The following is a 22527-nucleotide window of genomic DNA, read 5'->3' as shown; positions in this document are numbered from 1 at the left end:
ATTCCCCCTATTTTGCATCTGAGAAAAGTTAAAGAAAACTAAAACATTTCTGGGATCTGCCACACCATGGAAGTGCAGCTTGGGTCAAGTGGGATGTTTTGCTTTAAAAATTTTGCAGCATTTTCATCTTTATTAGAATTCCCCTTTTTTAGCACAAACTAAGTGTAGAAAGAGCAAGACAGGAGAGCAGACCCCCCCCCCTGATTTTTTGAACGGCTTTTGAAAATTTCTCCCACCCGTCTCGGGAGTTTCGCTTAACTTGATTCCGCTTGGCCAGCAGCCTTCGCCCTGAGCACATCAGCGTTTTCTGCAGAAAAGCACAACCCTGCCAATCCCAGCGCTGGGCTGCCGAGCCCGACGCCTCCGAGGGCGCGGGGGGGGACGGGGACGTGTCTCGCTTCACGGCTTGACGTGCAAAGCGCGCTGCCCGGAATCGCGAGCAGATCCCGCCGGCAGTGCCGCGGGCTGGCGGGTGCCTTTGGCCGCCGCGGATCGGCACGCGCAGGGCTGGCGCATTCGTCCGTTTGCAAAAGTGCTGCGGATCGCGCATCGCCCTGCACGGGGGCCGGGGGGCGGGGGGGGTGGCGCGGGGGCGGCCGGGCCCTGCCCTGACTCTCCTTTCCCCGCCAGCAGGTCGGAGGGGCTGGCGGCCCGGAGCAGCCCGCAGCGCCCCGGCCGGCCGGCGAGCCCGGGGCCCCCATGGGGCGGGAGCTGCGGAGCCCAGTCGCCGAGCAGTAGCCGCGGAGGTGGGATGTTGACCTGGAGGTGCCTCATCCTTTGGGCTGTGCTGGTCGCAGCCACGCTGTCGGCGGCCAGGCCGGCCCCCACCCTGCCCGAGCAAGGTAAGCGACCGCCGCCGCCACCGCTGCTGCGCGGGAGCCGTGCCGTGCACCGGGCTGTGCCGCGCCGTGCCGAGCCCCTGCACCGCTCCGGGCACCGGCGACGGCGGAGCCTGGGGCGGGTGGCTGCTGGGACAGGAGGCACCTCCGTCCCGACCCTCTTTCTCCGCATTTCTCCTTGGGGCTGGGGACGGGGCGTTTGGTGTCGCCCGCGTCTTGCAAACGGAGCGGCGGTGCCGCATCCGGCGCGCTCGGCGGGGAGCGGGCGCGCGGGCATGTCCGTTTGCAGGAGCGCCTGGCGTCCCGCGGCCGCTGTCTGGGGCTGGCGGGAACACGGTGAGTATTCGCTGCTGAAAGCGATGCAGACGGGCTCCAAAACCGTGAGCGCGCGTCCCACATCACCTGTGGGCATTGTAAATCGGGGGAAAATTGCGACAAAACCCAGCGTCCTGGGTTTGGAGAAGGGAACAAACCACCCTCTTGTTTGCCTTGGAAGGAGATGGCGCGGGTCCCTTTGGCCCGTTCCCCTGGTGCCGGACCTGGGCTATAAGGAGCACCCGCGCAGCGCGGGAATGCCGGGATCGGGGCGCCGGGCGCCAGCGCGATGCCTGCGCCTGGGCTCCCCGTGCATCCCGCGTGTCGGCTCCCCTCCAAGCGGCTCCTCCGGCCCCGGGACACCGGCGGTGACTCACGCAGCTCCGGCCCTGCGGCATCGAGCCTCTGCCGGGCGTTTGCCTGAGGCCGGGCGGCCGCAGCCCCCAAACGAGGGCATCGCGCTTGTTTTAATCGCTGTTTCTGCCTGGAGGCCTTGCGAGGGGGTGACTTTGGGTCGGGCCCTTCCTCCGAACGCGCCGGCTGCTGGGGCGCGTTCAAAGCCTCGGCCTCCCCCTCGGCGAGGCGGAGAATAAGCAGAGCCGTCACCGCTGCCTGTTGGTTTTAATTACCCGGGAATGTCTGTTCGGAGGAGCACTTCTCTGCTTAAGGCTCGCTCCCTCCTCCCCCAAACCCCCCGATACCGCGTGACGGGCGTCTGCCGAGGCTGCGGCCCTGCCCAGGCTCCGGGATCTGGGATCTGGGATCTGGGATAAGCAGCGCTGCACCGCACGCCCAGGGCTGGCACGGGTGGAGACGGAGCAGGAGCAGCGGCGGCGGGAGCGGGTGTGGACGCCCCGGCCCAGGCACTGGGGGAGCGGAGCCGGTCGGCTCACGCGGCTGGGATCCCGCACTGATGGCCGGGAAATCCAGCGGAGGCGTGCCACCCAGGCGGTGCTCCGGGCGGAGCGGTCCGGATGCGGCGCGTGCGATGGCTGCAGCCGTGCCCTGCCTCCCTGGAGCGGTCCGGCGGAGCATCCCGCACGGCCAAGCTCCTCCGAGATCTTCCCGTGGGCGTGCTAGCTCCCTGCTTTCATAAATAATGCGGTTGACACAGCTAAACGTGTTTTCCTCAGGAGATTGCTTCTCCGGAGGAGGTTCCCGGCAGGGCTTGGAGCACGGTTGCTTCCCGGGAGCGGCGCGGGTGAAGCGGGCTCCCGCGCCGCAGCAGCCAGCCCGGAGGCTGCGGGCAGGTCGGGGCTCCGGGGCTGTGCCGGAGCTCGCCGGGACGGAGGGGATGCCGTGATTTGCCTTAACCCAGCTTCGGCACGAGGAAGCATCCGGGTGTCGGTGCCGGGCGCTGGCGTGGGCAGAGGAGGGCTGACGCCGCGAGCAGGGAGCTGGGCCCGCGCCAGCCTCCTGCCAGGCTGGCGGCGCCGCGGGAAGCTTTTCCCGGCAGCTCTCCCCAGGCTGCCGGCTTAGCGCCGCCGCAGGAGCCCCGCTGGGCAGGGACAGGCCCTGGCGCGCCGGCCCCGGCGCCCCTGCGGGAACAAAATGTTCCCAGCGCGGCGCCTGCAGCCGGGCGGGATGGAGAGAGCCCGTCCCCGGCCGTGCCGAGGCGCTGTGCCGCGGCCGCTCACCTGCGGATCGCCGGCGGCGGGTGATGCCGCCGCATCCCCCCTGGGGGCTTTGGGGACCCCACGGCAGGAATGCGTCCCCACCAGGACTCCGGGGGCTTTGGGGACACTGCAGCAGGACCATGTCCTTGCTGGGGACCCCAGAGCAGGACCACGTCCCCGTGGGAACCCCGAGGGCTTTGGGGACACCATGGCAGGACCGCGTCCTTGCTGGGGACCCCATGGGCTTTGGGGACACCGCAGCAGGACCACGTCCTTGCTGGGGACCCCAGAGTGGGACCACGTCCCCGTGGGAACCCCGAGGGCTTTGGGGACACCATGGCAGGACCGCGTCCTTGCTGGGGACCCCATGGGCTTTGGGGACACCGCAGCAGGACCACGTCCTTGCTGGGGACCCCAGAGTGGGACCACGTCCCCGTGGGAACCCTGGGGGCTTTGGGGACACCGCAGCAGGACCGCATCCTTGCGGAGACCCTGGGGACCGTGGCAGGACCTCGTGCTGCCGCCCGGGCACCGCGGCGGTGTTTCCCGAGCCCCGTCAGCACGGTCCGGAGGGCGGTGGCAGTGGCGGCGGCGCGCAGGTCCCCCTCCGCGGCGGAGGCAGCAGCTTTGCGGACTTTGTTCTCCGCATTTATGGGGTTTCAGTTTACTCCTGGTTCTGAGGCAGCTAAGCCCCCGTCTCGGGAGCGGGTAATCGGCGGCGCTGGCGCTGGCGCGGGGCGGGCGGCCCTGCCTTCGCTGCACGGGAGGGTTTCAAGTCGCCGGCCCGCCTCCTCCTCGTGGCATGGGAGGGGGCCGGAGACGCCGCCTTTGTCAGCACCCTGCTCCTGCTATTGAAAAATCTGCAGCAAATAAAAGATTAATGGGCACTTACTGGATTTTATAGTTACCTAAATTTGGAGGTGGTAAAAAAATCTAGTTAAGGGGAAAAGCCAAGGAATTTCGCCGAGCAGCCTGCCGTCGCGCTGCCTCACAAAGGCAGCCTTTGTCTGCGGGGTCGGCAGAAACCTGCAGAAAACCGCGGAGGGGATTTTCCCCTCGCTCCTGCTCCGCTCTGGTCCTCTCCCGGCGCCGGGGCATTTCCACGGCCGCGCTCTGCCCCGCCGCCGCGCTCGGGGCCCCGAGCAGCCGGGCAGGTTTCGGGGGGAGCCGGGCGCGCGGCCGCGGGGCCGAGGACGGGGGCTGCTCCGCTTCCCGCTGCGGCCGCCGGCCCAGCCGGCAGCAGGCTCGGCCCCCCCCCGGCCCCATCCGCGGGGCCGGCGCTCCGGGGGAGCCGGCTCTGCTGGGCTTGGTCTCCCGGGGGGCTTCCCCGGCGCGGAACAGCCCAACTTCCAGAGTCACGTGCGCGCTCAGCCCGGGCCAGCTCGGAGCACGGAGCCGGCCCCCCTCCTCCTCCTCCTCCTCCTCCTCCTGCTCATCTCCCCCCCGCGCCAGCCCAGTTTGCAGGCAGGAGCGCGCGGGGCCGATGGGAGCGTTGCACATAAACCTACTCGCTGCAACGCGCCCCCATCGACGGGAACGATGCCGGGGGGCTGTTTTGGCGCGGCGCTCGCCTGGGATGTGCTGGTACCTGGGCGCCCGCCAGGGTCCCCTCCCGGTGGCGGCGCCTTGCCGCAGTGACCCCGTGCCTGCCGCTGGCCCCCTCCCGCCGGGCACGGGATGCCGGTGGCAGCTGGGGCACCGCTTCTGCAGCGCTTGGCCTCTCCCCCCCCCGTCCCCCAGGGAGCCGGGATCAGGTTTAGCGCAACTGGCTGCTCGCTGGAGGCGGCAGAGAGGAGGTGCCCGGCCGAGCCGGGAAGCCGCCTGCGCTTTTGCTGCCAGTGGCGGCAGCCCAGGACGTTCCCGGAGCGCTGCGGGGCCAGCGGCCCCCCCGCACCTCCGAGCCCTCCGCTCCCGGCACGGCGCAGGGAGAGCCTGGCCCCAGGAGCATCCCAGCTCTCTGTGCTCAGCATCGCTCCGTCCTCATTCCCCGCCTGCCACCTTCCCACTCGGATGCTTCACTCCAGCCCTTAATTGAGGGGGGGGAAAAAAAGAAATATGAGTCTTTGGGAAAAGCAGCAGCGTTGCGCCGTGGTAGCGCCGGTCCCAGCCCGGCCCCGAGCCCTCCCGGAGCCGGGACCTGCAGGGCTCACAGCTGCCCGCGCTCCGCTGGGAACCGGGCGCAGCGTCGGAGCCGCCGTCCCCCAGGGCTCCTCTCTGCTGCGGAGGTCTGAGCAAGGCCGGGGCTGATGCCGAGGGTCCCAGGGGAACGGCACGGATTTATTCCAACAGCTTTGCTAACTACCAGCCCGCCCGGTAATTAAATGCTGCTTCATTTCATGCGCAGCCTCGGCAAAGCAGGAGGCCCCGGAGGAGCCCGTAAACTCCCTCTCCCCGGCGGAGACGCGTCCCCCGAGGGGAAGGCACGAGCCGTGGGTATTCTGTGCATCCGCCCTCCTCCGGCCCCGGCCGCGGCCCGCTTTGGCCGGGGCTGAGCCCGGCCCTGAGAAGGCGCAGGCTGCACCTGGGCCGCTTTTCCCGGGCGGAGCGGGGACGCCGCCTGCCTTGCACACCCGCTTGCTCCCGCACGCGCCGCCCGGCTCTCCCTGTGCTGCGTGCCTGGCGCCTGGCTCGGCCCGGCCCGGCCTTTCCCAGCCGGAGCGCGCCGGGAAGCGGGGCGGCAGCCGGCAGAGCTGCCGCGGGGATGCCGGCGTGGTGCAGGGAGCCAGCGGTGCCCTCGGCGCAGCTCAGCGGAGGGTGGGCGAGGGGCCGGCGCGGGCCGTGCAGCAGCGCTCCGGCGGGATGCTCCGGTGGCGGGATGCTGCAGCGGTGGGATGCTGCGGCGGCGGGATGCTGCGGCGGCGGGATGCTGCAGCGGCGGGATGCAGCCCCGTCATGGAGGCATCGCCCCAGCACGCCCGCAGGCAGCCGAGGGGGAAAGCAGGGAGAGAAACTTTTTAAATAAGAAAGAAGCCAATCCCCACATGCCGGTAAGCGCTTCCTGTTGGGATTAGCAGAGCTGTTGGGCATGTGTGCGCTTTTTCTTCAGGAAATACCTTCGGTGAGCGCCGGCGGGGTTGCCAGGGCGACCGGCGCGAGGACCCGCTGCTCCCAGCCATTCAGGCTTTATTGTTCCCTGCGCCGCTTTGTTGGCTGCTTTATTGCAATCACTCTGGCAAACACAGCAGTTTGCACTGTTTTGTTAGGGCTGAATGCAGAATTTCTCCATTCTGATGGCTGGGTCTGGCGTGGGGCCATTTGCATGCAAAATCCTTAAAAAAAAAAAAAAAAGGTGGGAGGGGGGGAAGAGGGGCTGTATTGAGAGCCCGGCTGAATGCGCAGGGGTAAAGGTTAATCTGTGCTGCTGGTCTCCCTAAACGCGGCTCCCCGCGTGTCTCCGAGCGGCCAGGCCTCGCCGAGCCGGTGACAGTTATATGAACCGGGTGACACTCACCATCTGGCTCGCGCTTGCCAGACTGAACTCCGTTTTCGGTTCCATTTCAAAGCTGGACTAAAGTAATAAAACCGCTGCAGGCTGCTCTGGCCGTTACGTCACGCACCTACTTCTCGGGCTGGTTTCAAAGGCGAGGCGCGCTCCCGCAGGGCTGCCGCTGCCCCCGTCTCGCCGGCCGGCGGCTTTTCCCGCGGGCTGTGACGTCCTGCCCGCCGCGGCATGGGGCCGGCGCTCCACGCGGGCTCCACGCCGGCGGCTCACGTCGCGCCCCGGCCTGACTCTAACTTGGAAAGGGAAGAGCGGACACGTTAGCTGCGCCGGATCCACATCTTGCTGGCTGCTCTAGGCATGTGCAATAACCTCCGAACTGGCGAGTTTGCTTTGAACACCCTCGGCATGGAAAACCAGGAGCGCTCGGCTAGGAGCAGCAGTGCCCGGCCGTGCTGAGCCTGCCCCTTCCCAGAGCAGCTCTGGGCTCCGGGGACCCGATCCCTCCGCTTCCTCGCGGCGCTGCCTGCAGTAGCTCCCGAGCCTGGAGGCTGCAGCAGGGAGCTGGGGACGGCGCGGGCAGCCGTTCCCCTGCTGTGCTCCCCGCAAACACCCTCAGACAACTTTTCCTGGCGCCCTGCTCCCTGGTTTCCCTGCATTCTGGCAGGGGAAAGGAATATCCCGCCCCCCAGGCTCTGGCAGGAAGGATGGGAGCCTGGTGCCATGCGGGGAGCGCTCCCCGTGACCGTCTCTGGAGCCTGCCGTGCACGGAGGAGAGGCACGGCGGTGACCCGGCAAGGGGCAGCCCGCGTCCCGCAGCATGTCTGAGCCGGGAGCCCGCTGCCCTGCCACCCCGCATGCACCCGGAGCCAGCCCTCATGGCTGTGCTCAGGATGCATTTCCAAGGGGATTTTTGTGCAAGGGAAGAGATGGTCGCAGCCCGCCACAGCTGCATTTCCAAGGGGATTTTTGTGCAAGGGAAGAGACGGTCGCAGCCCGCCGCAGCTGCATTTCCAAGGGGATTTTCGTGCAAGAGAAGAGACGGTCGCAGCCTGCCGCAGCTGCATTTCCAAGGGGATTTTTGTGCAAGGGAAGAGGAGGTTGCAGCCCACCGCAGCCCTGCCAGCCTGGCCCAGCCCTGGACAAGCCCCCGCACCAGCGGCCGCTCCCGCCCGGAGCGGTGAGCGAACCTGGACATGCTCATTAGCCTGTGAATTCATTTCCAGGCCGTTCCCACCATGCCGCGTTTTCCGCCTGATCCCTGAGTGCCGGAGATGTGCTGTGGGTTACCCAAGGGCAGGCTCCTGCCTTGCCCTCCGCCTCCCGGCGCTCGCCGCCCCAGCTCCCCGCGCGCCCATCCGGCACCACAGCTTTCCTTGCCGCTTTTCCAGGGGGTTTTATGGGCAGGAACCTGTGCTAGAGCAAACTCGGGAAGGAGGCGGCTCCTGGGCCGGCGGGATTTCTTTCTGGCCAGCACCAGCGCGGGTGGCAGCCCGTGCCGGTGCAGCTCCAAAGCTTTCTGCAGGTTGTGCTGTTCCGTAAGAAGCAGCGTCGCGGGCGATGGCCAGAGCTTCGCCCTTGCCGTGCCTGCGGCAGACGGCAGCGCAGAGCCGAGCGCGGAGCCGGGAGATAAGGGCTGATAGGGCTCCGGCCGCGCTCTCGCCGCTCCCCGCCGGTTTGGGTTTTGCGGCCGTGTTTATCGCTCGCTGACCTTGCTGCGTTTGGGAAGGGAATCCGGGAGCAGGGAGGGGAGGACACGGCATTATTGAGCCCGGCGGTGTTTAGGAACGCGGACAGACAGACGGACGGACGTGTGCTGGGAGGTGCCTGGCGCTGATCAGCTGAAACACATCGGGGCTGGTCGAAGTCCCTGTGCTGGGAGGCTCTAAGAGAGGAAAATGGGAAAGCAGACTTGGAAAAGCAGGATTCTTCCCCCCGCTTCCCAAGGACTCCTGTCGGTTTTAATCTTCCATATTAAAATGCTCTGTCACCATCTTGCTGATAGAAGTGAGGCTCCGGCTTTGGTCTTCTAGCGACGGAGGGGAGTGTTGAGTCCTTCCCCGACAAGCTGTTTTCGTTTAAGTCTTAAGCAAAAGGAAAAAGAAAAACTCTTGAGCTGTTCTTAGATGTTTTTCCCCCGGAGCTTCTCATATGTACGAGAGAAAGAGAAGTGGCCAAAAACCAAAGTACAGATCCCGGTTTGGTAAGCTGGAGTTTCTGAAAAGTTGATCTGTCGTTTTTGGCAATATGAAGCTGTTAGCGATACTCTGGTGCGGGGAGGAAGAGCGGCACCTCGTCGGCCGGGGTGCGGACACGAGCGCGGCGACCGCTGCTGCCCCTTCCACCAAGTTTTCGGACGCTGCAGGAGTTTGCAATTAGTTGCTCTTCTGCAGCTCGCCGGGCTCCTGGCCGGGGTGCCCGAGCCCGCGGAGGGCCGTGGCGCGGCTCGCGCGGAGGCGGCACCGGCAGGCTCTCCTCCTGCCGAGCTTCCCGGCCTTTCCGGGCCGGCGCGCAGACCACCCCTGCGTGCATCAGCTGGAGTCTGAACGTTCCCAGACGGCCCCTGTCGGAGTCCCTGCGCCGGGCGCGTGAGGATTTTGCAGCCCCTGCTCTACCCCCCGCTAGCGCCGCGTGCCTGGACCACGGAGGCTGCGGCTTGGTGCCGGGCTCGCGTCCCCCCTCTTGCACCACCCGTCAGGCCCGGTTCGCTCGAGTCCTCGCGGGCACCTCGGGACACGGCATGGGGAGCAGCGCCGCACCGCTCTGCACCATCGCAAGGAGCCTCGGCGCCGGCACGAGCTCTTCCCTGGGGCAGGAAACGGGAAAAGATCGGCTGAAACCTGGATGCTTCCCCCCCCGTCGGCACCGGGCGCCCTCCAAAGCCAGGACCCGGCGAGCAGCTCGTGCCCCACGGCTGATGGGCAGAAGACGGCCCGGGAGGACGGAGCTGCTCTCACCGACCAGCGGCCGGGGGGGAGATCAAGGAGCCCCGGGGTGGAGAGAAAGGACCTTTGTGCTGCGAACACAAGTGCTGCCCCGGCGAGCAGCTGCGGCCCCCTCCCGACATAGCGGGGAGCGCGGCGGCGGCCAGCTGGCACCCGCCGCGCGGGAAGCTCCCCGCGCCGACCTTTCCCAGCACCTCGCTCTCGCACGAGCGGCCGACGACGACGCTTCGGTCCCGCCGCAGCCACCCGCCCCGGCCCCGCCCCGAAAGCGCGCCGGTGGGGTGCAGGCACCCGGCTGGGGGTGGCGGGGCGCTCGGCCCCGCACGGACCGTCCTCGGGAGCCGCCAGGCAGCAGCGCTGCCCGCGCCGCCGCCTGCCGCCCGTCTCCCCCTTCCTCCCCCAAATCCACTTCTCTTTTTTTAAAAAAAAAAGCTTTGCCAAAGTCCATTCCTCCTCTGAGCAGCTGGGCCAAGCAGTGCTTAGGCAAAGGCCAAAGGGCGCATGACTAGTTTATAACTCCCTGGCTAACGACCGCGGCGGCGAAGCGCTTAATCCTGCCGCCGCTGCTTGCGAGCTCCGCGCACTGCTCCATGCGCTGCTCCGCGCGCTGCCCCGGCTGCGCCGCTCCGCTTCCCCGGCTGACGGCGGCTGCAGCGCCGCCCGGCCGGGCTCCGCTCCGCTGCCTTCCTGTGCTGCGCGGCCGCGAAGAGCCCATCCCGGGCCCCGGCATCCCGGTGTCTCGGCGTCCCGGCGCTGAGTCCCAGCAGCGCATGTTGCCTCATTAACAGCCCCGCGCTGCTGCCGCCGCCGCCGCCGCCGCTCGCAGCATGGTTTCCTGCGGCCTCTATTTCTCTTCTCCTTTCTCTCTCTTTCTCTCTCCTAACTCTTCCAGTTCTGCCCAAAGCGCAAATCGAAGTGGAGTCCTATTCAGCCCACCCTGGCGACCTCCTCCAGCTGCGCTGCCGGCTGAGAGATGACGTCCAGAGCATCAACTGGGTGCGAGACGGGGTCCAGCTGGCGGAGAACAACCGGACGCGCATTACCGGGGAGGAGGTAGAGGTCAGGGACGCGGTGCCCGAGGACTCGGGGCTCTATGCCTGCATGACCAACAGCCCCTCGGGAAGCGAGACCACCTACTTCTCCGTGAACGTCTCAGGTTCGTAGCGGTCCTGGGCACACAGGGAAGGGGCAGCCCCGGCGCCAGGCTGCGGAGCAGGAAGCAGAAACCCTCTGCATGCGTGTGCGCACGTTTGCATGCTCGTCGGCACGCGTACCGGCCACGTGCAGATTTGTGCTGCGGCGGCGCGGTGAGTTCGGGTGCTCGCGGAGCATCCCCGGCCAGCGGGCACGGCTGCGCTCGCGCTTGGGGCGCGCGTCCTGGGGGCTCGCCGGCTCCCGCGCAGGAGGCATCCGCGGAGCGCCGTAGCCTTGCTCGCTGCGACGTAGGGCGAAGCAGCTGGACGGCACGCAGGGACGGCACGCGGGGACGGCACGCGGGGACGGCACGCGGGGCGCATCGCCTCTGCCCTTGCAGAAGGGCAAGCAGCCGCTGCGGTCTCCCGCCGGCCCCGCGCCACGGGGCGGGAGGGAGGTGCCCCGTCCGGCAAATCCGTACGATGCCTTCGACTGCAGGCCATCACCGTGATGGCGCGTGCGCGGCAGCTGCCGGGCGATCTGCACCGGGCCGGCGGAGGCTGCCGGCCTGCCCGCGAGAGGCGGCGGGTGCTGGGCTGGAGCCCGGGCTCGCCTCGGCGTTTACAAAGCACGGTGCTAAAAAAGCAAACGCTCGGTGCTGGGAGGTGTCGGCTGAGGCCTGGGGACGTTTCTGTGCCGGCAGCATCAGCTGTCGCGGAGGGACTGGTGCCCCCAGGCAGCGGCGTGCAAACGCGGCTTGCAGCACCGTCTTCCTGAGACCGCAGGCAGCCCGAGGCGGGGGCCCCCTGCCCGCCGCCCCCGAGCACGGCTCTCGGCGCCGCGCCAGCACACGCACGGATAGCGCTTCTCCGGGGTCGTGCCGCCGAGGCGCAGCGGGAAAGGGAGCCGCGAGCAGGCGGAGGGCGGACGGCACGGCGCCTGCGCGTCCCGCTAGCTCCCCGAGGCGCCGTGCCGTGCTGCAGAGCCTGCTCACTCCGGGTGGCCGTGGCTATGGCCGTGGCCGTGGCCGTGGCGTGCTGCACGGAGCCAGGAGCGGGGCCGGCGGCAGCGGAGGCGCCGGCGCTCCCAGGTCCCCAGCCTGATGAAGGGGAAGGGGTCCCTGCCGCAGACGTTAAGCCGCGCCATCCCTTCTCCCGCAGACGCGCTCCCCTCTGCGGAGGATGATGACGACGAAGATGACTCCTCCTCGGAGGAGAAGGAGGCGGATAACACCAAGCCGAACCGTACGTGAGCGACGGGTTCGCCCTCTCTGCTGCCCCAGCCCTCCCTCCCCTCCGCCGCGGCCTTTGGGGTGGGGGCGAGCGGGAGCCGCGCGCTTCCAGGCCGTATCCTGCCCCTTCCCTGCCGGAGCCGCGCACGGGAGCTCGCGGGGAGGCTGGTGCCTCTCCTGCGCCCCCCCGGCTGAGCCCCTCCGCTCCGGCTCCCCAGAGGCCGTGGCTCCCTACTGGACCTATCCCGAGAAGATGGAGAAGAAGCTCCACGCCGTCCCCGCGGCCAAAACGGTGAAGTTCAAGTGTCCGTCGGGCGGGACGCCCAACCCCACGCTGCGCTGGCTGAAGAACGGCAAGGAGTTCAAGCCCGACCACCGCATCGGGGGCTACAAGGTACCGGGCGCTGCGCAGCCGCCGCCGGCTCGGTCCCTCTTTGCGAGCCCCTCGCAGGGAGCCGGCGCGGGGGCTCGCGAGGACGAGGAGGAGGAGGAGGAGGAAGGGGCTCTGCAGCCCAAGAGGCACCGAGACGCCTGCTCGCCCAAGGGCCCCTCCGGCTTTCCTCTTGCCAAACAGCCCCACGGCGGTGACCTGCTTCTGGGTCACGGTTGCACCAGCCTCGGCCCTTGGGGAGGGGGAAGGAGGACGGAAGCAGCCCACCGTTCCCATCTCCCGCCTAATCCCGCCGCCGGTGTGGGGAGGGTCCTGGCGGAGCGGAGCGGGGGTTTAGGGGCTCTGCCGTCACCCCCAGGTCCGCTACGCGACCTGGAGCATCATCATGGACTCGGTGGTGCCCTCCGACAAGGGCAACTACACCTGCATCGTGGAGAACAAGTACGGGAGCATCAACCACACCTACCAGCTGGACGTCGTGGGTGAGGAGCCGGGGGCGCGCGGGGGGGCGGCTCCCGAAACCCCTCCGTCCCGGGGTCCGCGCAGAGGCTGGCCCCGGGCCGCGGCCGGGATTGCTAATTGCAGGGGAAATAATTCCGCGGGCCAGACAGAAACTTCTTCTAATCGCCTTATTAGCCATAATTCCCAGCTGGGGAGGCTGGTCTGAGCAGTTCCACATGTGGAGCTGCTCTAAATGCCAGCAAATGAACCATTAAAAATGTGATTTAATTTGATTACACTGAGCAAACTGAAGGGAACAGGCAGCGAGGGGGACAAAGGGGCAGCTCAGCGCCGGCGCGGCCCCGTCGTCCCACCTCCGAGCCCCGCCGGGCCGGGCTCATCCCGGGAAGGGCCGGCTCACGCCGGGAAGCGGAGGGTTTGTAAGCCGCCCCGCGTCTGCCGTCGCAGAGCGCTCCCCGCACCGGCCCATCCTGCAAGCCGGCCTCCCGGCCAACAAGACGGTGGCGCTGGGCAGCAACGTGGAGTTTGTGTGCAAGGTGTACAGCGACCCCCAGCCCCACATCCAGTGGCTGAAGCACATCGAGGTGAACGGCAGCAAGATCGGCCCCGACAACCTGCCCTACGTGCAGATCCTGAAGGTAAAAGCCCCCCCGCGGGACCCTCTCCCCCCCCCCCCCCCCGGTCCGCGTCCCCGCCGGCGCCGGACGGACGGGGCGTCGCGGCGGTGGCTGCGGCAGTGGGAGCCTCTCCGCTGCACCGAGGGATGATGCTCCACGGGGCGAGCCGCGGATATTCCCGCGGAGGCACCGAAGGCTGCCGGGGTTTGGGGCGGGCTGGCCCATCCCGGCATCGGCGGCGCCGCCGCTCCGGGCGCTCGCGATTGCCGACCGCGTCAATGTGACTCCTGTGTTGTTGGTTTGTTCTAGCACTCGGGGATTAATAGCTCTGATGCGGAGGTGCTGACCCTGTATAATGTGACAGAGGCCGAGAGCGGGGAGTATGTTTGTAAGGTTTCCAATTATATTGGCGAGGCCAACCAGTCTGCGTGGCTCACGGTCACCAGACCGCTGGCGAAAGGTAATCGGAAGAACGCCCAGTGGGATGTTTCCTTGGACAGCCAGTCCCCAGCGGTGCAAAACAAAAACTCTGGGCTCTCTCGTTTCTGCTGTATTTCTGGTGCAAAAAGCCATGGAAAAATCCTCAGCGTGGCCGGCTGGGTTTCGTGTCCCGTCCTCCCACCCCGCCCCGGTGTTTCTCCCGTCGCTCCCCGCTGCGCTGCGCAGACGCGGCGGGACGGGTGCACCCGGCCGGCCCCCGCCTCGCACCCGGCCCCGTGCACCCGCCGGCACGCGGTTGGGGACGACGCAGGGCCGTGCGCCCCCCAGCCCCGTCCACGCCCCTCCTGTCTCCGTCCTCGTGCGTCCTCGTGTCCCGAAACCAAGCCGGCTGGGTCTTCCTGAGGTCCATTTTTCCATGCCGCCCATTGCCAGCATGTTCAGATGGGCAGGAAACTCAGTCTGGTGAAGGGTTGTTGAGCAGCGTCTCCGTAGGTCCGCCTGGATGAGTGGTCATCCTGAGGGTCTCTTTAGCAGGTCTGCAGTGGTCTCTGTCTGCTACCCGGGGGTCTGGCACATGAGACTCTGCTCCTCCCTCCTCTCCTCTGGCCTGCTTCCCAGAAGATCTCATGTCGTTTGCTTGTCCGTTTTTGCTTCCATTTTTCCTTCTAGACGGCTGGAGTTAACACAACAGACAAAGAAATGGAAGTCCTTCACTTAAGGAATGTCTCATTTGAGGATGCTGGGGAGTATACATGTTTGGCGGGTAATTCTATTGGGATCTCCCATCACTCTGCATGGTTGACAGTGCTCGAAGGTATATACTCCTTTTCCTGTCCCTTTCCTCCCTCACTTCCGTGTTCGATGGCGTATGCATTGCGGTCCGGGAGAGAGCGCTTCCCAGCCCGTGCTGCCCCCGGCAGTGCTCGGGGTCCCCCTGCCCTGAAGACTAATGAGGGCCTCGCGCGCGGCAGCGAGCGCCCAGGGTGCAGGTCCCGCTAGCGGGACTAACTGCGGTGCTGGTTCCTCCAGCCGGAGAGGGAGAAAGCAGGCGTCCTCCCGCCGGGCGCACGGCCCCCTCCGGCTCCCCCGGCGAGCTCAGCCGCGCGCTCTCTCCCTGGCCCTGGCGATGCATACCTGGGTGCATTTAACAGGGGCTGCTCTGCTCGGACGGGGCGCTCCCACTCCCCTGGGCAAGGCCGGCGTTTCCTCCCTGCCCCACGCGCTCGCTCTCTCGCCGTGCTACGACGCATCCGAGGCAGCGAACGCGAGCAAAGAGCAGTTTGGAGAAGGGGCCGGCGCAGCTGCCGGTCCGGCTGCACCACTGCGCGCCCCGTTTGGGGCAGGAGGAGCCGGCCGGGCCCCGCGGGACGGGACGGCGCCCGCGTCGCGTGTCGCTTCTGGTGTGCTGCCTGGGCGCGTTGATGCTGCTCCCCGGCCATCAACGCCACCCTGAGCGAAGCCCGATAACAGCAGCCGCGGAAAGTTTTTGGGGCGCTGCGTGGTGTTTGCTTTCCAGCCAAAAACTTTCCCGTTATCGGGCGCAGCTTTGTCGGCCGGGTGCACGCGGAGGCGGCGCCCGCGCAAAGCTTGGGCTCCCTCTCGCACCTCTCTGAGACTCTGCTCTTCTGGGGGGTCGGGGTGGGGGTCCTGCAACGCCGGGCAGGTGTGCGGCGGCGGCGGATCCTGCGCTGCTGTGCCGGACTGTGCCGTGCGGCTGCAGCCGCTCCGCGCTGCACCGCGCCGCTGCCTCCTCCGCCGCGGGCCAGCTGGCTCGCAGCCCCGCCGCCGGAGACGCTCCCGGCCGCCCTGCCCCGAGCTCCCTGCCAGCGCGCCGCTGCTGCCCGCGCTCGCGCGGCTCCCGGCGCGCTCACGGTAACTCCGCCGGCCCCGGAGGTTTGCAGCTCTGCGCGCGGGCAGAGCACGGCCCCGGGGAGGGGGCCGCGGGGGGGGCCCGGCCGTGCCCCGCGGGCAGGCGAGCGTGGGTGAGCGGAGGGGACGCCCGGTGCCTCCGGCTCGGCGGCGCTTGCCGCCCTGCCCCTCGCTCCCGGCCCCGGCGGCGCCGCGCCGCGCTAACGCCCCGTGCACGCCGCCCCAGCTATTGAAGACGCTCCTGCCATGATGACGTCCCCCCTCTACCTGGAGATCATCATTTACTGCACGGGGGCCTTCCTCATCTCCTGCATGGTGGTGACCGTCATCATCTACAAGATGAAGAGCACCACCAAGAAGACCGACTTCAACAGCCAGCTGGCCGTGCACAAGCTGGCCAAGAGCATCCCGCTGCGCAGACAGGTAACAGAAAGTAGAGAGGGGGTTTGTTTGCACCTACTGCCCCTCCGCACGCACGTGCCCCTTCCCCGGGGGGCAGCGGCCGGCACGGGGCAGTTTGCTGGGTTAGGGTGGACCGGGGGGACCCCAGGGCCACCCCGGGCGTCTCCGTGCTCAGCAGGGGTAACGGGGGGGCTGGAAGGATTTACGGCGACTTAATGCTGGAGCAGAAGAGCGTATTTTACCCGGCAAGGAGACGGGAGGACTCCCAGGCTGCACATTTTGTGATACCAGCAGGCGGGAAATGAATTAAGGATAATCCAGCCCCGCTCCATCTGGGAAGCGGGGCCGCCGGAGGCGCAGGCTGCGGACGGAGCGTTCCTCCTCCGCGCCGGAGAGCGGCGCTGGGGGCTCCCCTGATCCGGGGGTCCCGTGCCGCCGGCAGTCCCGCGGCAGGGGGCCGGGTGGGGGGAAGCATCCCGCGGGCGTCTCCGCCGCGGCGCCCGTCTGCCGCGGCCCCGCGCGCCGCCCGAAGGTAACCCACGGCCCCCCGCCTCCCCGCCGCAGGTGTCGGCCGACTCCAGCTCCTCCATGAACTCGGGGGTGATGCTGGTCCGGCCCTCGCGGCTCTCCTCCAGCGGCACCCCCATGCTGGCCGGCGTCTCCGAGTACGAGCTGCCCGAGGACCCGCGCTGGGAGCTGCCGCGGGACAGGTGAGCTCCCCCCCCCCCACCGCCGTCCCCGGGGGCGCGCGGCCCCGCCGGCCCCCGGCCTCACCGCGGCGTCTCCTCCCCGCCAGGCTGATCCTGGGCAAGCCGCTGGGAGAAGGCTGCTTCGGGCAGGTGGTGCTGGCGGAAGCCATCGGCCTCGACAAGGACAAGCCCAACCGCGTGACCAAAGTGGCGGTGAAGATGCTCAAGCGTGAGTGGCGGCGAGCACCCGGGGCCGGGCGTTCGTGGCGGGCACGTGCCCCCCTCCGGCAGCCCGGTGACCGCCGCGCCTTTCCCCCTTGCTTTAGCCGACGCCACGGAGAAGGACTTGTCCGACCTCATCTCCGAGATGGAGATGATGAAGATGATCGGCAAGCACAAGAACATCATCAACCTGCTGGGAGCCTGCACGCAGGACGGTGAGGGCTGGCGAGCGGGGAAGGGGCGTCCTCGCCGCGGGGCCGCCGCGGCCGGCGCTCATCCGCGCTCCCGCTCCCTCTCCCGCAGGCCCGCTCTACGTGATAGTGGAGTACGCCTCCAAGGGCAACCTGCGGGAGTACCTGCAAGCCCGGCGGCCGCCCGGCATGGAGTACTGCTACAACCCCAGCCGCGTCCCCGAGGAGCAGCTCTCCTTCAAGGACCTGGTGTCCTGCGCCTACCAGGTGGCCCGCGGCATGGAGTACCTGGCCTCCAAGAAGGTGAGCGGCTGCGGCCGGCCGGGCTGAGCTTCGGGGCGGGAGCTCGCGCGGACCCTTTTCTCCCTCGCGCGTTCGGGAATCGGCCGGGCGCCTTGGGAGATGCCGTGCCGGCTCACGGCCCCCCGCGCTCTGCCCAGTGCATCCACAGGGACCTGGCGGCCAGGAACGTCCTGGTGACCGAAGACAACGTGATGAAGATCGCTGACTTCGGCCTCGCCCGCGACATCCACCACATAGATTACTACAAGAAGACGACTAACGTGAGTGCCGCGGCCGGGCGGCGGCGGCGGACGAGGGCTTTCGCGGGAGGAAGCACGAGGGCAGCGCGTGGAGACCAGTGGTCTCCGAGCGTGGGGACGCCCTAACCCGGGCTGGAAATGCCACGAGCGCGCAGGAGTCCTCGTTACCCCCTCCCGGGTGACACGCTCCTTTTTGGCGCTGAGCCGACGTGGGGCTTTCTTGCACCCCAGGGCCGCTTGCCGGTGAAGTGGATGGCTCCAGAGGCCTTGTTCGACCGAATATACACTCATCAGAGCGACGTGTGAGTACCCGGCCGCAGCGTGCGCGCTCCTCGCGTGACTTTGCATCTCAAGCGCTAGGCTGCATCGGGGTCCCGCTGCGGGTGGGAGACGGCGAGCCGAAATCGCTGCCGCGAGGGGAAGTTCTTGCTCTCTGCTCTCCTGGGCAGCAGCTGCCTTGCAGCCGGGCACCGTGCTGCGAGCTCAGCGACGTGCCTTCGACACCGCTGCCCGCTGCAAAAGGCCGGCGGGGTCGTGCTAGCGCCACGAGAAGCTGCATTCGGTGTCGGGCAAACCTGCAGCCTCCTGCCCAAGAGGCGAGAGGAGGGAGCCGAGCTCCGCGGGGCTGCCGGAGCCCGGGGCTGGTGCACGCGGGGCGCCGGCCGCCCCGGCAGCCCGCTGCCGCGCAGCTTTCCGCAGCTCGCCAAGCGCCGGCCTCCGCTTGCTCCCGGGCAGGTGGTCCTTCGGCGTGCTGCTGTGGGAGATCTTCACGCTGGGCGGCTCGCCCTACCCCGGCGTGCCGGTCGAGGAGCTCTTCAAGCTGCTGAAGGAAGGCCACCGGATGGACAAGCCCAGCAACTGCACCAACGAGCTGTGAGTGCAGCGCCGGCGGCAGCGATGCCGCTCTCCTCGCCCTCCTCCCCGGCCCCGGGCTCCCGCGGCAGTGGTGGCCGAGCTGCAGCGCTGGTGCTGCCGGCGGCGAGGGGCCCGGCCGGCCCGGACCCTCCGGCCGAGAGCGGAGCCAGGTGCACGCTTGGGAGCACGGCAGATGTTCAGAGTTATTTTCCCAACCGTTCCCAGCCCTGCAAAAATATCGGCTAAATCTGTTTGCAATAATCAACCTCTCCCTTCGTTGCTGCTCGGCAGAGTGAATCCCAGAATGACCCCGGAGCAGGGACTCGCTTAGCTTTTGGTTGCATCCCGCTCGCGAAGCAGCCCAGCGTCCTTCCCAGCTCGCGGGGCTGGGGGAGGCCTGTTGCTTCCCCGACGGGGATTAGCGCTAAATCCTGGAAACGACATCCTCGCCGGCTGGCTGCGCCCCAGCGCAGGGTGCAGGCTGCGGGGTGGGCGAGCGCGGCCGGCGGGGAGAGCCGGGATCCGCCCGGAGCGGCTCGCTCCCGGCCGGCGTCTCACCTCCCCTCTCCCTGCGCAGGTACATGATGATGCGGGATTGCTGGCACGCCGTGCCCTCGCAGAGACCCACGTTTAAGCAGCTGGTGGAAGACCTGGATAGGATCGTGGCCATGACCTCCAACCAGGTAGGAGAGCCGGCACGCGGGCCCCGGCGGGCGGCGCTGGGCGCGGGGGGGCCGCAGCCCCAGCCTGAGCGCCCGCGCGGGGGGCTTCTCCCTCCAGGAGTACCTGGATCTCTCCATGCCGCTGGATCAGTATTCCCCCGGTTTCCCGGACACCCGCAGCTCTACCTGCTCCTCGGGAGAGGACTCCGTTTTTTCCCACGACCCCCTCCCGGACGAGCCCTGTCTTCCCAAGTACCCGCCCCAGCACACCAACGGCGGGATGAAACGACACTGAGGCCGCCGCCGCCGCCGCCGCTTCCGAGCGACCGACTGCAAACTCCGGGTGCCCGCGCGCCCCTGCGACGCCGGCTGCCGGCACCACGCCGCCCGCGCTCGTGCTGAGCTAGTGCGTAAACGGTTTCAAGGACGCAACCGCAGCATCTCACCCAACCAGACCCACCTGCGTCCCACGCCAGCGTCTCCCGGCGCCTTAGCTGCGAACTCTCTGCAGCCCAGAGGCTTTGGTTTTGATTCCTTTCTCTTTTTTTTTGAGCTCCCTGCCATAAAATCTGTGCGTGACTATTTCCACTTGGTTAAACCTAAATCCTCCTCTTTGGCCAGTGCCGTGCCAGAGCGCCGGCCACCTTTCCCGGAGGCAGCTTCGGGGAAAAGCGGCGACCCAGCGGGGCAGGCGGAGCTGGGCGCAGGCAACCACGCGATTTGCAGCGGCGACGGCTCGGTAAGCTAACGCCAGCCCCGCGCAGGGGATTTCGGTGGCAGCTCCGCGGCTGACGAGGAAGCGCGAGCCGGGAAGCGTCTCCCGTGCGGATGGCGCCGGAGCCCCACCGCCGTGGATCCTGCTGTGCGAGGTGGTCCACGGCTGGCGCCGAGAGCGCGCGCGAGTGCCAGGACTGATTTGCTTTGCTGACCAAACTCATGGTACCTTGGAAGTGGGAGATGCACCGTACACATCTGCTCAGCACTGGTAATAGAGGCAGCCAAATACACCAGTGCTAAAAACAAGAGTCTTGTGTACATAGCTAAAAATATGTATAAATATGAATATATATTTACATGTCTTTTTAAAAGGGTTGTTACCAGAGATATACCAGTTTGGTAGTAAGGTACTAGTGGCTGGTAGATATCAGTTGCTAAAAAAAAAAAAAGTTCATATATTTTGCTACTTTTGCTGTTTTTATTTTTTTAAATTATGTTCTAAACCTATTTCAGTTTAGGTCCCTCAATAAGAATTGCTGCTGCTGCTTCAGTTTTATATGGGGTTTTATTAAACAATAATAATAATGTGTTGATGCCTTTTGGGAATATGTTGTCATTATATAAATGGCCTTTCCCTTAACCTCCCTAAATCCTCGTGCGGGCTCTGGTGCTCGGGGCCGAGGAGCCTCCGGCAATGCCCACGCTCGGGCACCGCCTGCGAGCTCCCGGTCACCATACCGGTGCATGGGCTCACGGCGGCAGGGCGCTAGGGAGCCGGTGCACCCCGCAGCACCAGAGTCGGCACTGCCCTGGGGAGAGGAGAGGAGAGCAGCCCCTTTCCCAGCCATAGCCATGAGGCTTTTGCTCTTTTTAGGAAAGAGCAGACAGCCTTGGTGCATGCGCAGGCATGTGCATGCATGTGCAGGTGTGCATGCATGTGCATGCCTGTGCAGGTCTGTGCAGGTCTGTGCAGGCATGTGCATGCCTGTGCAGGTGTGTGCAGGTGTGTGCATGCATGTGCAGGTGTATGCATGCCTCTGCATGCTTGTGCAGGTGTGTGCATGCCTGTGCATGCCTGTACCAGCATGTGCAGGCGTGTGCATGCCTGTGCATGCATGTGCTGGCGTGTGCAGGTCCCCTGCGCTGCCCTGGCTCTGCTCCCAGTGTGGAGCCGCCATGGTGCCCAGCCCCGCACAGCCCCATTCCCCGGCCGTGCCCGCGAGTGCCTTAGGGCCGCCCAGCCCGGGGCCGCCCCGCCAAGGCGGGGAGGGAGCCTGGGCCCCGGCACGCTCGCCACCCGGCTCTGCTTTTGCCAAACTTTCCGCGGGCGCCGTTGCTGGAGCCGTTCCGCCAGTGGCGCTTGCTGTGCCCCGACCCCCGAGCCCTGCCTTCTACTGGGAGCAACAAGTGCATTTAGGGGCCCCCCGGGGTGCTCGGCGCGGTGGCTGCGAGCCAGCCGGGAGGGGACGGAGCTCTCCTCGCCCCGAGGCTGCATCCATCCCGCGGGCCCCAGCCCGCAGTGCCTGAGCTCGGCCGCGGCCTCGGGGGAAGCTGCCCGTGCCGTGCCGGGGCCGGCGGCCGCATCCGTCCCGCGGAGCCGGGAGCAGCCCCGTCCCGCCTCGTCGCTGGCGTGGAAGCTCCAGGGCCGGGACGCTATTACTTGAAAAGTTTATTTTGCCTTTGTATGGAGAAATATTATTTGTTGTAAACTCTTCTGTAATGAATCTGGAATTCTTGTAATTATTAAAAGACTTTAACCACGACCTAGCAGGAGCCTGGAGTTTTGCCCTGCGCCCCGGGGGCTGCAGGCTCTCCGCGGCCTCGGGAGCGGGGAGCCCAGCGAGAGGCTTCGGGCAAAGGATGAAGGGCCGAGAGGCGACCCGGCGCCGGCACGATGGAAAACCTGGGGAGAGGGGAAGGGCCGTGTCTTCCCGCGGGGCACGAGCAGCCGGCTGTCGCGCTCCCGGGCCCCGGGCTTCGGGGACGGCTGCACGGGCAGAGCCTTTGGCTCACACAAGCTACCGGGTGGGGAGGGAAAACGCCAAAGACTAATGAAAAATAACTGTTTCTGTAGCAACTTTTGGCTTTTCATGGCTTCAAAATTCCCCGTTAATATGTTATGCCCGCCGGGAGCAGCGGCGAGGCGGCCGCCGTGCCGGAGGGCTGCGCCGGCTCCCCACGGCAGAGCCATCGGCGGAGGCTGCGCTCCAGCCGGGGCTCCGGCGCCTGCAGCCAACCCTCCCTCTCTGACGTAAACGCTGGCTGCTCTGATTGAATTTCTGCGCTTTTGCCGTCTTTTTCTCCTGCGAGGGTGAGCGCGGTGCCAGCTCCAGCCTGTTTGCGTTTAAACCTGACCTGCTGCCTCTGGAAATTGTTCCATCCCTGGGAAACGCGTCTCATCGTCCGAGAAGCGTGGGGCGACTAACGGCTCCGTGGGGTGTCCCGGGAGGGCACCGGTGCCGCCGGGCCGGGCGCTTCTCCAGCGTCCCCTCGGCGAGCCGGGCGCCTGGCCACGAATCCGCCGGCGAAGCGCCGCGCGCGGCGCGGGGCCCGAGGCTGCGGAGCCCGCAGAGCCTGCTTCCTTAGCAATCCAACGGCTGAGATTAAATGGCCGCGGGATCACAGTTCTCAGTGTCTCCCCGGCCCTGTTAAAAGCATCTGCTTGCTGCTATTTCTATGTGCAAATTAAATCGATCGGCTGCACTCTGCCCCTCTCCCCTCCTAAATTAAGTAGAGCTTTTAATCAACTGATTTATGTCGAATTCACAGTCCTAGATTAAACCTGCAGCGCAGGCAGCCAGGAGAAGGGGGAGCGGGGCTGGAGGTGTCCATAAATCATCATTCGCCCTGGGACCGACTTGGCAGGGCGATGGAGAGAGCTGGAGCTCGTGTTTACATCATCAGCAACGGCTGCTATCACAATCTTCGGCTCATTTCCTGGGGTTACG

The 22527-nt window shown here is 66.9% G+C and overlaps 1 protein-coding gene across 2 annotated transcripts; it reads left to right on the top strand.

Annotated features, from left to right (window-relative positions):
• Positions 1-674: 674 nt before the first annotated feature.
• FGFR1 (fibroblast growth factor receptor 1) lies at positions 675-21342 on the top strand. 2 transcript variants are annotated; one of them, XM_067312523.1, is made up of 17 exons: positions 675-842; positions 10047-10310; positions 11449-11532; positions 11738-11913; positions 12269-12392; positions 12820-13010; positions 14100-14244; positions 15526-15722; positions 16266-16411; positions 16498-16619; positions 16717-16827; positions 16916-17106; positions 17244-17366; positions 17577-17647; positions 18081-18218; positions 18778-18883; positions 18981-21342. In XM_067312523.1, exons 1-17 carry the CDS (start codon positions 752-754, stop codon positions 19155-19157), a joined length of 2457 nt encoding a protein of 818 aa, XP_067168624.1. In that variant the 5' UTR covers positions 675-751; the 3' UTR covers positions 19158-21342. The 2 variants fall into 2 exon arrangements, with proteins under 2 accessions (XP_067168624.1, XP_067168625.1); XM_067312524.1 differs by lacking the exon at positions 10047-10310.
• The last annotated feature ends 1185 nt before the right edge of the window (positions 21343-22527 follow it).

Source organism: Apteryx mantelli, chromosome 29, assembly GCF_036417845.1.
Source record: "Apteryx mantelli isolate bAptMan1 chromosome 29, bAptMan1.hap1, whole genome shotgun sequence".
NCBI lineage: Eukaryota > Metazoa > Chordata > Aves > Apterygiformes > Apterygidae > Apteryx > Apteryx mantelli.
The sequence above is the reverse complement of the archived record's forward strand: the minus strand, read 5'-3'. Positions and strand labels throughout refer to the sequence as shown.

What these genes read in the sequence shown, in the direction of transcription:
- FGFR1 (XM_067312523.1), top strand. Translation starts at nt 752, where the DNA reads ATGTTGACCTGGAGGTGCCTCATCCTTTGGGCTGTGCTGGTCGCAGCC. An exon ending in GGCGGTGAAGATGCTCAAGC is followed by an intron (nt 16,620 to 16,716) that starts GTGAGTGGCGGC and finishes CCCTTGCTTTAG; the next exon opens with CCGACGCCACGGAGAAGGAC. An exon ending in TGGCCATGACCTCCAACCAG is followed by an intron (nt 18,884 to 18,980) that starts GTAGGAGAGCCG and finishes TTCTCCCTCCAG; the next exon opens with GAGTACCTGGATCTCTCCAT.